The sequence below is a fragment of the Heterodontus francisci genome, chromosome 2 (assembly GCF_036365525.1).
Source record: "Heterodontus francisci isolate sHetFra1 chromosome 2, sHetFra1.hap1, whole genome shotgun sequence".
In the NCBI taxonomy this organism is placed as follows: Eukaryota; Metazoa; Chordata; class Chondrichthyes; order Heterodontiformes; family Heterodontidae; genus Heterodontus; species Heterodontus francisci.
The window spans coordinates 15,331,267-15,350,191 of record NC_090372.1 but is presented as its reverse complement, the minus strand read 5'-3'; the positions used below and the strand labels follow the sequence as shown (position 1 = coordinate 15,350,191).

The window sequence follows — 18,925 nt, the reverse complement described above, 5'->3', positions numbered from 1 at the left end:
GCAAGCTGACAGCTTTGTTTTGTGGATATTGCCCATTTCCTAACAAAAGTCATTGTTAAAGGGAAAATAAATACTGCAGTTCAGGAAACATTAGCATGAAGAATCACAGAACTGACTGCAGAGAAAGTATTGCAGTAAATTTAAACGTGTGAAACACTGTGAAATTTGTCACCAAATATTTTCCAATTTACAGTAGTTTATCCAATTTAATCCCAATATGGACAATTAGCTGGCTGAATCCAGTGCAACCAAATTTCATCCTCATTGGCAAAAAGTTGAAAATAAGATTAACACAGAGCATCACTTGGTGTAATATGACTCAGATCCTTTTGACAATATAACACCTACAGGCCTTCCATATTGTTGTCAACATGAGTTAATCACCCTAAATGGACCCAACATACAACCTTTAAAGTATAGGTTTTCAACCTATGAACCGCAAGGCATGTTCAAACCACAACCTGCAAGTACAGTGTCCTAAAGAATTCTATATTGATGTCTCTTTACTGTATTTTTGACTTATGAGAACCTGATTTCTATGGTGAGTGTCGTACAGTCATTTATCTCATACAAGGAGGCCATTCAGCCCATCGAGTCCATACCTGCTCTCCGCGGAGCAATCCAGTCAGTCCCACTCCCCTGCTTGATCCCCATAGCTCTGCAAGTTTATTTCCTTCAAGTGCCCATCCAATTTCCTTTTGAAATCATTGATTGTCTCCATTTCCACCACCCTCAGAGGCAGCGAGTTCCAAGTCATCACCACTCACTGCGTAAAAAAAGTTCTTCCTCACATTCCTCCTGCAACCCTTACCCAAAACTTTCAATTCGTGTCCCCTAGTTCCTGCACCATTAATTAATGGGAACGGTTTTTCCTTGTCTACCTTATCTAAGCCTGTCATAATCTTGTACACCTCTATCAAATCTCCCCTCAATCTCCTTTGTTCCAAGGAGAACAACCTCAGCTTCTCCAACCTAACCTTGTAACTAAAATCCCCCATCCCTGGAACCGTTATGGTAAATCTCCCCTCTCAAAGACCCTCACATCCTTCCTAAAGTGTGGTGACCAGAACTGGATGCAATATTCTAGTTGGTGCCTAACCAGAATTTTATAAAGGTTCAGCATACCTTCCCGCTTTTGTACTCAATGCCTCTATTTATGAAGCCCAAGATCCCATATGCTTTGCTAACCACTCTCTCAATATGTCCTGCTACCTTCAAATGTAGATGCACATGCACCCCCAAGTCTCTCTGTTCCTGCACACCCTTTAGAATTGTGCCATTAAGTTTATATTGCCTCACCCTATCCCTTCTGCCAAAATGAATCACCTCTCAATTCTCTGTATAAATTTCCATCTGCTACTTGTCTGCCCATTTTGTTAGTCTATCTATGTCCTATTGCAGTTGATTAGTATCATCTTCACTGTTTGCCACTCCTCCAGGTTTAATATCATCAGCAAATTTTGAAATTTTACTCTCTATTCCAATATCCAAGTCATTTATATGTATCAAAAAAAAAAGCAGTGCCCTTGGGGAATACCACTGTATACCTTTCTCCAGTCCATTTTCCACGACTCCTGTTTTCTGTCCTTAAGCCAATTTATTTTTATCCAATTTGACATTGACCCTTCAATTCCATGAGCCTCAATTTTGTTAACCAGCCTTTTATGTGGTACTTTATCAAATACTTTCTTAAAATCCACATAGACAACATCCACTGCATTTCCTTCATCAACCTTCTCTGTTACTTCATCATTGAATTCAATTAGATTAGTCAAACATGATCTGCCTTTTGCAAATTCATGCTGGCTTTCCTTAATTAACTCAAAACTCTCCAAGGTGATTTTTTTTCCCCGGTTATTGTTTCGAACATCTTACCACCACGGATGTTAAACTAACTGGCCTGTAGTTGCGAGGACTGTCCGGACACTCTTCCTTGAATAAGGGCGTCACTTTTGTCACTGTCCAATCCTCTGGCACCTCCCCCATATCTAGGGAAGATTGGAAGATTATGGCAAGCCCTTCCGCTATCTCTAACCTCACTTCCTTTAGCAACCTGGGATGCAAGCCCTCCGGACCAGGTGACTTCTCTATCCCAAGCATAGACAGCCTTTCCAAAACCTCCTTCCTCTCAATTTTTACCCTATCCATTGTTTCTCCTCCCTCTGCTTCTACCAGTATTTTGTCAGATTCCTCTTCCTTTGTAAACACCAATACAAAGTACTCATTAAGTATTCTAGCCTTTCCCTGTGCCTCTAAGCATATATTACCCTCTTTGCCCCCAATAAGCTCCACTCCACATCTTACTACTCCCTTACTACTTACATACTGGTAGAAGATCTTTGGGTTTCCCTGTATGTTGACTGCCATTCTATTCTCATATTCTCTCTTTGTCAGTCTTATTTTCCTCTTCACCTCCCCTCTCAACCTATTGTATTTGAACTGGTTCTCACTTGAACAATTCACCTGACATGCATCATACACCCTCCTTTTTTTTGTTTCATCATAATCTCGATCTCCCTCTTCATCTAAAGAGCCCTGTTTTTGGTTCCCCTACCTTTTACCCTTGTTGGAATGTACCTAGCTTCTACCTGAAACATCTCTTCCTTAAAGATAACCTATAGTTCAGATACAGTTTTTCCTGTCAGTCTTTGGTTCCATTTTACCCTGACTAGATCTCTTCTCATCACATTGAAATTAGCCCTCTTCCAATCTAGACATTCTACTTTATATTGTTCCTAGCTTTACGGCATTATTAGTCGAAATCTTACAATACAATGATCACTCTTCCCCAAGTGCTCCCCCATAGACATTTGGTCCACTTGGCCCACCTCATTTCCCAGCACCAGATCCAGCAATACCTCCTTTCGAGTTGGGCCAAGAACATACTAGCCAAGGAAGTTGTCCTGAACACATTTCAGAAATTCCTCTCCCTCTTTACCCTTTACTCTAACATTATCCCCATCGATATTTGGGTAATTAAAGTTCCCCAGTATCACCACGCTATAGTTCTTGCACATCTGATTTCCCTGCAGATTTGTTCCTTTATCTTTCACTATTTGGAGGCCTATAGAATACCCCCAGTAATGTGATCATACCCTTTTTACTTATCAACTCTAACCAAATGGATTCTGTCCTTGCCTCCTCAAGGACATCCTCGTTCCAACACTACAATGTCTTCCCTAATCGGTACTGTCACTTCACCTCCCTTTTTTCCTTCTCTATCTTTTCTGAACACTTTATATCCTTGTATATTAAGTGCCCAGTCCTCACAATTTTTAAGCCAAGTTTCCGTTATTGCCACTACATCATACTCTCATACTGCTATTTGTGCTTGTAGCTCACCAACCTTATTCACCACACTTTGTGTATTTACATACATGCATTGTAATCCTGTCTTTGCATTCCTCATAGCCCTTCTCAGTCTGCTCTTATCTAATATGGAACTACTCCTTTCTCTAGTACTATCCAACACTCTCACATTATGCACCTTATTCCTCTTTTCTACTTCTATATGCTGGCGCCCATCCCCCTGCCAATTTAGATTAAACCCTCCCCAACCGCACTGGTGATCCTCCCAGTGAGGACATTGGTCCCAGTCTTGTTGAGGTGCAACCCGTTCCTTTTGTATAGGTGCCTTCTGCCCCAGAACTGGGTCCATTGCCCCAAGAAACTGAAGCCCTCCCTCCCGCACCATGCTTCAAGCCTCGCATTAATCCTCCCTATCTTCCTATTTTTACTCTTGCTAGCACGTGGCACTGGGAGTAATCCAGACCTTTGAGGTCCTACTCTTTAACTTCCTCCCTAACTCCTGAAAATCTGACTGTAGGACCTCAATACCTGCCCCCCCCTCTGTACTCAATAAAAAGTTTTCTCCAATGATAACATACTGCTGCTCTTTGGGTAGCTTACACTATCAGAAGATGGGACAGAAGTCATGATTTCATAATTTCACCAGAGCACAACCAATAACAAAAACAACTTGCATTTATATAGCGCCTTTAATGTGGTAAAACGCCTCAAGACGCTTCACAGGAACATTATTAAACAAAATTTGACACCAAGCCAGACAAAAAGATAAAGGACAGATGGTCAAAGAGGCAGGTTTCAAGGAATGTCTTAAAGTATGAATGTCAGAGAGGCATAGGATGGGAATTCCAGAGCTTAGGTCCCTGGCTGCTGAAGGCACTGATGCTAATAGTGCAGCAATTAAAATCAGGGATGCTCAAGGTCAGAATTGGAGGAGTGCAGAGATCGTAGGGAGGCTTGTCGGGCTGGAGGAGATTACAGAGATAGGGAAGGGGGTTAGGCCCTGGAGGGATTTGAAAGCAAGGATGAGAGTTATAAAATCAAAGCATTGCTGGACTGGGAGCCAACATAAGTCAGTGAGCACAGGAGTGATGGATGAATGGGATAGTGCAAATTAGGATACCAGCAGAGTTTTGGCTGAGCTTAATTTTACAGAGGATGGTAGATGGTGTTCTATTCCTGAAAGCCAGTTGGTGAAGGACAGAACTGGAGCCAATCTTCACACACTTTTATAAGCATTTATTTACAAAGTTACACATTACAAGCATGCACCTCCCAACTCAACAACCACAGTTCCAGTCTGTCTCTATTTTCAGGAGAACATGTGAATCCCCAGTCAATGCCCACCACCTGCATACAATTAAACATAATAAATATACAATTAACAGATAGGAAGCTGACCAGGAATGCACTGGAACATGGATGAGGGTTTCAGCAGTAGATGATCCCAGGGAGGGGTGGGGTCAGGTGATATTACTAAGATGGAAGTAGACGGTCTTGTTAACGGACCATATATGTGGTCGGAAGGAGATCTCAATATCAAATATGACACCAAATTTGCGAATGATCTGGTTCAGACTGAGACAGTTGCTAGGAACGTCCCGAGAAGCGTCCCAATATTTAAAAGGAAGAACCTTAAAGGACATCCCAATATAAGATAAAACAGCCCCCGAAGGTCTTTGCGCATCACAAATGTGAAAACTATTCAACAAAGATTAATTCAAGTGATGATTACAAATGGCTGCCACTCCAAATCATGCCAATTCATTACACATATATTAGATTAAAAATGTGCATATTTTGTAAAGTCAGCAGACTTACCACCAGTAAGGGATCATGAAAATAAATGGACAAATGATGATAGCTTGCAAAATCTGCCAATCCCGACACAGGGCAGCAAGGCCTGGCATGAGCAACTGACCTCCTATTGCAATGAAATTTGCTACCATGGTTATCATGAATCTGTGTTGAGGCAGGGAAATCTCAATACCTATTATTGGAGAAAGGAAACTGGGATTAGCTGGAGCAATTCACATTTACATTGGATGCAATCCATAATTGATCACTTACTAACTCAAAACTGTATAAATCGTGATCACCACAACTAAGGCCACTGATTCATGGCGATTAAATAAATCAAATTCCAGTCTTGTTACATAGGGTTCCAGCACTTTTATTGGTGTTTTGAGAAATGTATTCAATGATTTCCCCCCCCCCCCCCATTTATAATTAGAGTCATAGGTTTATAGTGACAAAATAAATCAAGAACTGTTTTAATTACATGGGATCCCGGGTTTGGATTCTGTTAAGTCCATATATTTTCCAATGAAAACCATAAGTCAGTCAGCTAAATTGTCAGATATCCTGATAGTACTTGTCCTCACTGACCACTACATTCCAAGGGAAATGGAATTTTCATTCAGAAGACAGGCAGTTATAAGCGTGTTCCAGGAATATTCATGGGGTTACTTCCAGTAATCCAGGAGGAAGAGCAGTGTTTTAAAAATTAATTTAAGCAATAATTTTAAACGGATTAATGCTTCTTAAAAGAAGAAACCCGGTCAAAATCAAACACTTCATCTTTCATGATTATCATTAGGCAACAGCTTGATAATATTCAACATGCTGAATGCTGTGAACTGAAAAACAGGGAGGTGAAGCAGAATTTTAAACATTCTTTTGTATTTATGCATTGAAGTGTGACAGCTGGGCTGGGAAATCTAGATCAGAGATCAGATTTGGTGATCTGACATTGTAATATAGAAGATACAATTCAAAGTCTATCTAGGTTCAGTTGTACCTGGTCCAACTAAATAGTAATCCATTCGTCATATGACTAGTGCATTTGATTTTAGAAGGCTCATCATCACTTCCACATCTTCAGCATACTCTATATTTTTCTAATGCTTGTTGCTGGAGGTCTCTGTTTTTAGAGCCTCCAGTTTTCCGAGGCACTGCTGATGTAGATTCATACTGGTGTATAGAGGAAGGTAGCAAGTTTGAGATTAAACCTAAGTGGTGAGATCGTGGCTGGGCTTTTCAGAGCGAAGGAGCCAAATTGAGGCCTAACATTTCCCATTTGGAGTGCTGGGGGAGAGAGAGAGGGCAGGAGAAAAAGAGAGGAAAGAAAGAAATAAGAAGCTCTAAGCTCCATTTTACAAAGCATTAGGGCAAGTTGTCAGTAATCTGTGGAGTCGCTACAGTTGACACGAAATGAAAAGACACTTGTGCAAAACAGTAGATTTGCACTAGATAAACACTAGAACAGTCAGATCATTTTCCATCGCAATTCTAAAATGCCTGATCACATTAGGCTTGAATTTATCACCACCATCTCACTAATTCCCTCCCTTTTTTATTTTCCTTCTTAAAATCTCAACAAATTGTCCATCTGTTAACAAGTTTCACTACAGACCCAAGTTACAAGCAAGGCTTCGTTTGACCAATATAGACACACAATGGGGGTTAAATTAGATAGTCCCCGCAAACAGACGGGGGTGGGGGGGGGATCGTGATGCATTATTAACCCTCGCCTATTCAACATAATGCTGGTAGCATACCAATTTTGTTCTACCTGCTCATTTGAATGATTGCTGTGTGCAGCCAGAACTAACCGTGTTGTCCACTGGCTGTACCAATCAGCAGGGGGCCAAAAAATCACAAGTTGCTAGCCCCAGTTAAAGCTATCCTGCACCTCTTCAAGGGGAGGTGTATTGTGGCTGGAGCAGGTACAAGCAGTCATGCAGGAAGGGAATGTGACCTGGAACACAGTGAAGAATGGTAAAACATTGGAGAGAGCTGGCTCCATGTGTTTTGGACACCACACTGCAGGCCTTGGTGGAAGAGGTGGGAAGTAGGAGAGATGTCCTGTATCCGCAAGGCCCTACAGCCACATGCTCAAAAGGCAGTGGGAACAGATAGCCATGGAGGTCAATACCAGGAGTCAAGCCGCAAGAATGCGGATGCAGTGCTGCAAGAAGTTCAATGACCTCACACGAGTGGTCAAGGTTAGTGAATACATCTTCAAATACCAGATCCTACCAACTGCACCACTAGCCTCAGACACTGCTCAAATCACTACACACCCATCACTCACCTATCAATCAGGACTCATACCTAACATTCATAGCATCACCTCAGCCTCTGACATTTGGTGCTGTTGCAAGCCTCACACCCACATCGCTCAGCTTGCACACACTGTCAGCTATTCAACCATGACAGCCACATCCGCCAAACAGACTGCATGAAATTCACCTGATACACGTCCCTCTCTCTTGCAAGACAAGATGGCAAACAACAAGAGGCAGCAGGAGCTAAGAGAACAGATAGCTAACACAATGAAAGCATCATGACTGCTGCCAGGATACTGGGCAATGATCTGCATTGTAGTCAATGGCACCCTGCAAATCGTAATGAAGCTGCTTGCTTGCTCCACCTATTTGTCTCTGCCAAAAGACAATGAAATGTAGTTAGTTCTCCAGAGCCTCAGTGACCTCCTTTATGCAACAGTGGACAGCAAACTGCAATGTTGCAGGTATCTCTAGCAGCAGCCCGGAAGGAGCCTGATGCATAAATGTTAATGATCACAGTCATCTTCACAGCCACTGGCAATGCGGTCCTTGCCCTGCTCTGAGGTTGCAGTCGCGGCTGCAGCAGGTGGCAGAGTTCAATGAGGTGATTCTTACGGAACCGCAGACATCTCACACATTGCTCCTTGCTGAGGCTCAGACAGGGAAAATCACTCCTGGAATACCCTAGGCAGATATGGCCTCTTGCTGACAGCCCTTTTCTCTCTTCTCCTCCCTCTTCCAGCAGCTTGTCCTGCTCGGTGAGGCCTCTGTTCATTCTCGAAGTCATGTTCTATTCCAAGGGGAATGCCTACTAGTTCACCCATGTCTGGAAGCAACTGGTTTTCAGGGAGTGGAGTGGCAGTTGCTGAAGCACATTTTTGCTGACTTCTGCAACTTGAAACGACTACAGAAAACACCAAACACTTGTAGAATTGAAGCAACAGCCAGAAGAAATCAATCAGTAACTAACCTGCAAACAGTTGACGATCTCTTTAATAGTGCTGGTGGAAAGGTCCTCCCTGCTGTTGAACGAGGGTTCAACTGTGCAAGGTTAAGAGAGGAAATTCACTGGAGCTCTGGGCTCCAAAATGGCACCACTGGTATCAAATACATGTTGTACGCTGACTGCTCTGCAAACTTCCGGTGATCACTCACTGCATGCGCACCTACTCCCTTGCCAATAGAGGTGTGCACATGCAACATGGATGCTGTTTTGCAGCTCTAAGGGTATTTGTTGCGCCCAAAAAATGGTCATTAACAAGTCCAATTTCTCACCAAATGTACCTTCTTCCTACGAAAACCACATGTCAATTTTGCCGGGAAAAAAAGGGCTTTCCATTGTTGTTCTGAAACTGACAAAAGCACCACCTATTCTCGCTTCACTCCTACGTGGAAGAGGCCAAGCCTCTTTTCAACAGCGAGTGAATACGAGCAATTCAATGGAAGGAATCGTGACTGCACAGCCACATCAACTATAGAGCTTTGGTACACCAACATAGCATACCATTGTATTAACAAAATTCCTTTGGCTTATTTTACTTAAGACAAGGATCAAAGCAACTTAATAGAAATTGGGGATGGGAATGATTGTTATCTTTTATGCCACTCAGTGCTGTACATTTTAGATCAGTCTCTGACAACTTCACTCGAAAATAAATGCATTCTTTTCCCAATTAATCTTTTCTCCCTCTCACTCACAGCACTAAGGTTCATTGTCCTATGGTCCGACATGCTAATTCTGCCGTCCTTGGCACCAACAGTCAACCCTAGTGACAATATGCTTCAACATACCCCACCTTAGGTTAACTTCATTGACAATTTCTGCTGTTAAACAGGATTATTTTCCAACTTCACCTCCACCTCACCTGCCAGAAGACCACATCAGAAATTCAGGTGCATACTATGCATGATTTTGTAACTGTAATGGTAACTGCTTGAATTTTGCTCCCCACAGACAAGGTAGTCTATAGGGAAAGTTGGAAAATCCCCTTTTAAATACAACATGGTGCCTGCCTGACAGACATGTTGTATGGAAAGAAAATGCTCAATCACATACTCCGCAACATGGTGACCAAACTCTGGTATCCACAGTCATCTAATATTGAAACCCACTTGGTAAGGAGCATTAAGCATCACTTGGTACCGCGAGCACTGGACCACATCTGCAGTCAGAGCGTGTAGTGTATGTGTTATAATCAGAGAACAATTACTATGTAAAAAGACGCCAAATACTAGTCAGATCAGTCCTCTGCCTGCCATACCTTTAGATTGTGCTTCATTGCTGCATGATGCTTGTCTTAACCTTCAACTTTGGGGCGGCACAGTGGCGCAGTGGTTAGCAGCGCAGCCTCACAGCTCCAGCAACCCGGGTTCAGTTCTGGGTACTACCTGTGTGGAGTTTGCAAGTTCTCCCTGTGTCTGCGTGGGTTTCCTCCGGGTGCTCCAGTTTCCTCCCACAGCCAAAGACTTGCAGGTTGATGGGTAAATTGGCCATTGTAAATTGCCCCTAGTGTAGGTAGGTGGTAGGAGAATGGTGGGGATGTGGTAGAGAATATGGGGTTAATGTAGGATTAGCATAAATGGGTGGTTGTTGGTCAGCACAGACTCGGAGGGCCGAAGGGCCTGTTTCAGTGCTGTATCTCAAAATAAAAAAAAAATAACTTGCATTGCACCTGACCTCACTGCCAATTTAAAAAAAAAAACTGGTTCAGATTATGATGGAGTCTTTCCAGGCAGATTCCTTTATTTCCTCAAACAAATTGAGGTTTTTTTTTGTTCATTCTACATAACTGTATTCAAAAGCAAAATATTGTCCTGGGTTGATTCACATAGACCTCCCTAGCTGTTAAGCTTTTGGTGGCATTACAGGTGAGCCTAACTCATCTGAACAACCACAGTTTCTGAGTGAGGAGAGAAGGGAGTCCTTTTACACAACGTTAAGGAGCAGAAATCCTGGCTGGCATTTCCCCCCTGTAGCCTACGAACAAAGATTCACTTGTACCTGCCCTACAACTGAGATCTGCTAACTCCGTATAGACCACAGGATCACACCCAGCAACTTTCTGGTCTGAATTTCATTAAATTCATTCACAGGATGTGGGCATTGCTGACAAGGCCAGCATTTACAGCTCATTCCTAATTGCCCTTGAGAAGGTAGTGAGCCAACTTTTTGAATACAACTGAGTGACTTGCTAGGCCATTTCAGAGCGTAATTAAGAGCCAAACACAATCCTGTGGGTCTGGAATCTCATATAGGCCAGATGGGATAAGGACAGGAAATTTCCTTCCTTAAAAGGACATCAGTGAACCAGATGGGTTTTTGAGACAACCTGGTACTTTCATGGCTTTTTATTCCAGATTTATTTAATTGAAACTAAATTCCCCAGCTGCCATGGTGGGGTTTGAACTCATCCCGAGGTCATTAATCCAGGCCTCTGGATTATTAGTCCAATAACATAGGTCAGAATTTAACGCCCCGACCCCTCCCCCGGGAATGGGCTGGGAGATGGGGATGGGGGAGGGGTGGCGCCAAATCGGTTGGGTTGGCAGGATGTGCTGTGCCCGTCACCTACCCACCTCCCACTGTTATCTTACCAGTGGTGGGGGAGGTGGCAGGCAGCCCAACTGCCCTTAGGCCAATTGAGGCCCTTAAGGGCCCCTTCCCGCCACACTGTGCCCCATGGAGGGTTCCCCAACAGCACGGGCCACCCCTGCTGTAACAACCCCCTGCCCTCTCAATCGACATCCCAGTCACACTCGCCCCCTCGCCGGGGGCCCGGGCTCACCGAGGCCACTTACCTGCTTCCCAGCATCCATGGTGCCGCTTCTTGCTGGGTGCAGTCCCAGCAGTGGCGACTGCTCCCAGTGGCGCTGCTGGGACTGTAGAGCTGCTGGCCCTCTGATTGGTCGGCGGCTCTTGAAAGCGGGACATCCTGCCTCAGGCGGCCGAAGCCATGACTGCAGGAAGTTAACTGCCTGAGCCACGCAAAATGCGATCATGGCTTCGAGGGCTGGTGGAGGCTGGTTCACCCCTGGCTTTCCAGACAGTCAACTGGGCCACCGCCTCCTCATGAAATTCCAGCCATAATCACTATGCTACCGTACCCCATTATAATTAATGGCTCACTATCACTCAAGATGGTGCATTGGCTAGCTTAACCATCAGTGGGAGTCATGCAGTTTTACATCCTGATCAATCAATGGTCTGGTGTTGCAAATGTTTTTACGCAGTCCTTTTATCCAGGTTCAGCAGTCAAAACTACAAGGTCAGATTAAGCAAAATTGGCTCCTTAGCCTGTTGTTTACTCACTGTGTGCACATGGTGAATTTACAGGAATTGCTGATGTACTGCCTCTAAATTTGTCCCAACAAGTGGGAACTGATCACAAAAGTTTCACCACATGCATCGGCAGTTGGGACTGTGGACCCAGGTCCATTCTGTCCCGAGATGAGTATAATGAATAAGCCATTTATAAACAGATCTTTAATGTAATTCTTCCAAGTTCTCCACACTGCCTTACATTAGGTCCATTCTGGAAATATATAAAGAGTGTTTTTTTTTAAAACGTCTCCACTTTTGGGCAATAGCAGTTTCACGTGTACCCCCAAGAAGTCTGTTATAATAATTAAATGATAAATAAATGAATTTGTGCATTGAGATTCAGTTTGAAAAGCAGGCAGATCAGCAGTCACATGGTATGGAGGAGTCTGCTGAACAGAAATTTAATAGGGATTTTAATAGAGTAGGCAGTCAGGGTTACTTGTTCAAAAAAAAGAAGCCAAATAAAAGAAAACAATCCATCGTCCACTCAGGGCAGAATGTACAGCGTTCCCAATGCTGCTTTAATAGAGTAAGCAAAGTGAATCATCAATTTGTTAGTGCTGCCAGGCATCTCATGTTGTCGCAGCTTAAAGATGAATTAGTCTGTTGGTCCCTCGAGGAAAACAACCCCAGAACAATAACACAATTGCCTCTGACGGAGGGACACACTGAGAATTCACTAGTAATTCACTGGATGGGTATTGCCAGGGCATGAATTCTGTAACCAAACAATCCATATGAGAAACTTTTACCTTTTAACTACTTACAGTCAAAAGGAACCTCTAGCTGAGGTAACGATATTCCTTATTGCTGCAACAATCGGTTCCCTCCTCCCTGATATTTCAATATGTGTAATCAAATATAGCTCGATAACTCCCTGGATCCTAAATACAGATGCTATAAATGGGTGATGTCAATACTTCACTAATTAAAGATCATTGTCTTGAAGGAGATTAGAAAACACCCATATCTGTTAGCAAAAAAGATTAATGTAATTTACATATCTGCATTTACGACATCAATATATTGATTTTAAAATGTGGTCCCGTTAATTTAATATTTCAGTAGATTATTCCATGAATGCAAACATTGCAAATGCAGTCATCGATTTTAATTTTAATGCAGGAATAGACCATTTGAACCTTGGTCTAAATGCATCCCGCACTGCGGTCCGTTTATTCCGCGACTCCCAAACACTGTTTTGCAATGACGGGCCTGGAATTTTTTTTTTAAATGAAATTTAAACAACAGAATCTTAGTCAAAAATGGCACAGTCTCCCCTTTTATGTACAAGTCCAAAAATTCTTTTGTCTTTATTTATAGTGTATAAAAGGGTTTCACTACATACACAACAAATGAGTTTAAAAATGGAATATTATTTGGGGGTGGTGGAAGAGTGAAGGCTATAAAGTACTTGCAATATAAAGCACCTGATCTCTTTCGAATGACTATTCAAGTCACTTAAGCTGATTGTTAAGCAATAACAGACTCCTAATTATCTTTATGCAGCTGTGTGGAGATCCACCCATTTGGATGACACACTTGGAGTTGAGCCTGGTGAGAAATCCTTCAGCAAACAGCTGTTACAGTGTCAAGCGACCAGCAAGCAAGACAAAAATGTGACATTAGGGACTTTTCAAGTTCAGTCATCCTGTGTTGGAGGGACCTCTCCTTCCCTATTCACATCCTGCCAGTGAATGCTGCTCGAGGTTTCAGGGTTTATGATGGCAGCTTCCAGGACTGTCCTGCGTGCAGGTTTCACTCCTGCAAACTTAGCAAGTCCAGTGAAGATAAAAGCCAGCTGGGGATTGGCTGTTGTTCAGGAAGAGGATGTCATGCTCTTCCATCCAGGGGACACTATGCAAATCAGTTCCAACCCAGCAAGTTCCCTTCACAAGCTAAATGTGAATGAGAAAGAGCACACAGCCCAGTTTAGCTCTTCCTTCCAGAAAGATCTTGACAGTTCTCCCACCTTTCCAGAAAGAGCCTACAATCCTGCCAAATTCAAAATATAATTGCTTTTTGAATAATTCGAGAATTTTGCCCTCCACTGTATTGCATGGAGGTCCTTTCCATTTGTCCACTGCTTGTCTTAAGTTTCAAACATTAGTCCTTAGTTTGTCATCAACTGGTCTAAACCAGTGTCACCTTGTTCAATTGTCATGGTTCAGTCTGAGGTAAATTTCTGACTACACACTGACTTGGGGTTTTTTTTTGTTAGAACAATGCAGATTTATGGGGCAATACAATAGCAATGTTTAAAATGATCGTCAGGATGTGCATAAATGAGGTTCCCACCCAACGTCCACTCAGGTTACAGCAGCAGAACAGGAGAAGCCATGAGGAAATTTCTGGCATATATAAAAGGATGGAACACATGAGATAGAAGATGACTGTTTCCAGTGGCTTAGGGATCAAGGAGGAGCCAACATAGGCACAAAATTAAATGTAGGATGTTTAGAACAGAGAGCAAGAGCGACCATTTTATGAGAATTGTGTAGTTATGGAATTTAATTCTAGGATTAGTTGTTGAGGCAGAAACTGTGTCAACATTCAAGATTAAATTGGGTAGATGGCTAAAGGAAAAGGGAGTGTAGGGATATGAGGGGAGAGTGAGTAAATGTGATTGGGGCCATTTGCTCATGCAGTGGGTAAATATCAATACACAAAAAAAGCAGAATGTTTTCACGTTGTAACTTCTATGTATTTCTACATCAAGCACTTTTGAGATATTTTCAGATGAGACATGGCACAATATAAACGCAACATAAATAAAAGCAGAATACTGTGGATGCTGGAAATCTGAAATAAAAACAAAGTGCCGGAAATACTCAGCAGGTCTGGCAGCATCTGTGGAGAGAGAAACAGAGTTGACTTTACAGGTCGGTGACCAGACCTGCTGAGTAGTTCCAGCATTTTCTGTTTTTATTTCATGTTAAATCTATAGACTGCAGTATTTATAGCAGAAACACAGGCTATTGGACCCAACAGATCCATGCCTGTATTTATGTTCCACACAAGCCTTCTCACACCCTTCTTCATGTAACCCCACCAACATATCTTTCTATTCCTTTCACCCTCATGTGCTTATCCAGCTTCCTGTTGAATGCATCTATAATATTCACCTCAACCACTCCTTGCAGTATGGGTTCCACATTCCAGCCACTGTCTGGGTAAAGAGGTCTCTCCTGAATTTCCTATTGGATTATTCCCTATTCCCTAGTGACTATCTTATAGTTATGGTCTCACCTGTAAGTGGCTTTTAAAAATCACGAGTTGAGAAACTATAAGCTCCATTGAAGAACATAAAACTGAAACCCAGGTTAACACTGGCAGCCTCCTCTAATCACAGAATGGAAGCAGAGCTTCTGCAGAAGAAAAGGAATTGCTTTTTAGAATGTTTTATTATGGGCTGATTGGAAAATATTGAGTAGTGCAAGTTACAGGAAAAGCGTCCCCCCCCACCCCCCCGAAACCCTGCTACCAGGATTGGCAAAGCGAGCAAGATGCTGCCACACCTATTAGACCTTAAACCTTTATGGTTTTCAGTGATGATAACTTGCTGTATTGAGTTTAGTAAAATCTGGCTGTCTAAATTGAACTCAAAAAAGGAAGAATTTGGTCAATGAGATTTTACTAAACCCATATTAATGCCTCCATATTAAATATAGGAAGTTGGCATCTGAGTTTGTTGTAATTCTCAATAGGAATTTTTATGTGGTGCGTAGAACAGGCAGCTGGCTGGACAGCAAAACCACATACCAGCATGGACTTAATGGGCTGAATGGCCTCCTTTTGTGTTGTAATGACTGTATGACTCGATGACTGCCAGCCCTTGATGTTGGAGGGTCATTCAATAGGTTTCTCGTTGACACTGAATAGACAGGTTTCCAGTGTTAGTCAGACTACTTATAGGAAGTTGGCTCCTTGGGAGGGCAGGAAATCCAACGGACACACGCTGATCACAGGTCTGCAACAGCACCTTTAAAAGGGTAGTGGGGTTATTTGGACCAGTTTATTTCAGTGTTGAAAGAAATTTAAAGAATGCATTCAGCAGCAAGGGGTTCAACTGAAGGAAGTCTTGTGTGATCAAAACTCCCAAGCCACAATCAAGGAAAGATGAGTACCAGACCTACTTCCAGCTTTTCCTTACTGTAGCTAATGATTCCTTAAAGTAGTGCAGCCTCCAGACTGTACCGTTCATCATTCGTGAAAGAGCTGAGGCAGCACTAAGTGTCTTAAAAGTCACTATGGGGTCTTTAACTGCATTATTTGACTCCTATTTACATACATTCCTTAGGCCCACCCTGTTTCAGATGGATTCACTGGCGATCAAAATCAAGGTCTGGCTGAAAATTTGAACGGGCATGTAGGTGCCCCTTTTTGTTGCAATTTCTGTCCCCGCACCTCCCAGTTTAAATGGGGAAGACATAGAATTTTGCCCCACATTACCTTCACTCACCAAGACAGATTCTCTTGCAAGACAATTAACCAGATGGCAACATCCTTTGCTGTAGTTCAGTAGGATAAACATCAGAAACCAGACCTATCCACTCAGGCTAACTGCACTGGGACATGCACAACCACAATTATAATATCATACACAATATTGGAAAAACCCATTACTGACAACAATTATTGTAACAGCGTTCTCATTTGAAATGCATTCATTTCAGACTACAGCTATTTCCCAGCATGATGCTTGACATTTATACTTCAACTTCTTTTGCTCAAGTGACTCAGCAAGGGGATGGAACACCCCGCTAAAGCAAGCACAAAGCACATTATTGGATTAGGAAGCAAATCCCTTCAGGTAGTCTAGGAGTAAGAGCACCTGAGCCTGTCCAGATTAAAAACTAACACTAACTGCAGCAGAATTCCCAGAGTAATGACTGCTTAAAGCTAGTTAACGTATAATGAGAACATCTGAAAATTATTTTACTTGCCCAAGGATCTGACAAAAGCTGCTGTGTCATTTGACTCAATAAAATATAAGTACCACAAAAAAAAGCTGGTAGTGTATTTAAAAATGACTATTCATCAATTTAAGCATGTATGTGGGCAGGGGGGAATTCTGCATGTTTTCCTATCCCTGATCATTACTCATTGGTGTGTGTCTATATATTATATCTATAAAAAGTGTACATATAACATGGATTACATGTAATGTTCACAATGGTTGACACCATCTAAGCTCACATGAAGATTGGTGATTGAGGTGATACAGTCAGAATAAACTCTGCTCATCAATACAGGAGCACATATACAATGGTAGCCTCTGTTTGATTGTAATGTCAGCAGCTCTGCTGAACCCATGTTGTGCAAGCTGCCCATTGAATTTCTAATCATCTCCGAAATCCTTGAATGTGTTGTCAGCTCCTAGATTCTTACCATCTCCTGGTCTAAGTCTCTCCAAGTAGGTTTCTACAGCACTAATCAATCAAAGTAACAAATGACACCCTCATGACTGTGACCATGCTGCACTGCAGCTCATCCAGTTGACTACACCATCTTCCTCCAACATCTCTCCTCCATTGTCCACTCAGTGTTACTGCTTGCACTCTTACCTATCCAATTGTAGCTAAAGCATCTCCAATAATGGCTTCTCCACCCAAACATATACCATTACCACTGTAGTGGCGCAAGTATACATCAATGGCCACCTCCTCTTCCTCATCTATATGCTGCCTCTTGGCAACCATCCAAAGATACAGGTCAGGTTCCACATGTATACTGACAACATCCAAGTCCATCTCTCTACCACCTCGCCACTGCTTCTGTGTGCCCAACATCCCATTCTGCAAATTCCTTCAATCAAATATTGGGGAAAACCAAAGCCATTATCTTCACCACAAACTCAGTGCACTTGCCACTGATTCCACCCCCTCTACAGCCACTGCCTCGAGTTGAACCTGACTGTTCACAATTTCAGTGTTCAGTGATCCTAAACTGAGGTTCCAGCCCCACATCCTCTCCATTACAAAGACTGCCTATTTACATCTCCATAACATTGCCTGCCTCAATCCCTGCCTCAGCCCATCTGCTAGCGAAACCCTCATCCATGACTTAATCACCCTTACACTCCACTATCTGGCCAGTCTCCGATCCTCAAGCTCCATAAAATTTAGTTCATCCAAACTCTCTGCCCTTATCCTATCCTGCGCCAAGTCCCACTCACCTGTGCTGATGACTGACATTGGCTCCCACTCACACAAATCTTCAAATGTAAACTTCCCACTGTCTTGTTTAGTATTTCATGACCTCACCCCTCTGTTCATCACAACATTCACAAGACCTATAACCCTGAGAACACAGCATTCCTCCAATTCTGGCCTTTTGTGCATCCTTCATCCTACCATTGACAACTTGAGTTCTCTGTCTTCAAAGCCCTAAGCTCTAGAATTCACTTCTTAAGTCTCTATAGTTCTTTTTCCTCCTTTAATAAACCCCTATAACGCACTTCTTTGACCAAGCTTCAAGTCACCCCTCCTAATGTCTCTGTCTTTAGCTCGGTGTCAATTTTTATTGCTTTATTAAGTACCTAGGGATGTTTTTCCATTGTTAAAGGCACTTTATAAATGCAAGTTGTTTTTGTTAACACCCCTATATCATTTTCCCCTACATGGATCACCACCATAAGGCCTGGGTCATAACCCCCTCGCTGTCCTTTCTAATCTTTCCTCAATGTGAACTGCTCAAGTTAAAACAGGCAGATTCATCAAAATGAGGAAGCATTCTCTGATCCACAACTGTTTTATAGTCCAGTCCAGATATCAGTTCCCACTCTACCCTTCTGGACTAACTCTCGGTCCAGAGGGAACTCCCTGACTGAGCGAAAACCCAGCCCTTAAATACAAACTGCAATGAGCATCACCTGCTCTCTATTAACATTGAATTAAGTCCTGTTTCATTAAAGAGACCAGCATTTTCAATACAGACAACTTTGGGTCTTGTCTTTCCAACAGACATGGCTATTTAATTTCCTGATCAAAGAATCCCCTAAACCACAGGCTCAGTGGCTTATGGACTGTGTCTTCTGTAGTGTTGAGAAAGTGCCTGGAATTTATTAGTTGTTGCAATCTCATGGGTACCCTTTCTTACCATTCTTGCTTCTTTTTTCCCCAAATGTAACCCCATCCAATATCCCCATTTCCTTGACTTCCCTCAGCATTAGTCAACATACCTTGTTATACTGTTCTGCACCCCACTGCCTGTTGGTTCACCCTCA

The 18,925-nt window shown here is 42.6% G+C and overlaps 1 protein-coding gene across 1 annotated transcript in view; it reads right to left on the bottom strand.

The window, feature by feature from the left end:
- The window catches only part of LOC137382555 (solute carrier family 22 member 23-like), a 102,737-nt gene that overhangs the window by 44,269 nt on the left and 39,543 nt on the right, over window positions 1-18,925 (bottom strand). The window contains 1 exon segment of the mRNA XM_068054639.1: window positions 5,128-5,296. Coding sequence (XP_067910740.1) covers window positions 5,128-5,296 — 169 coding nt within the window.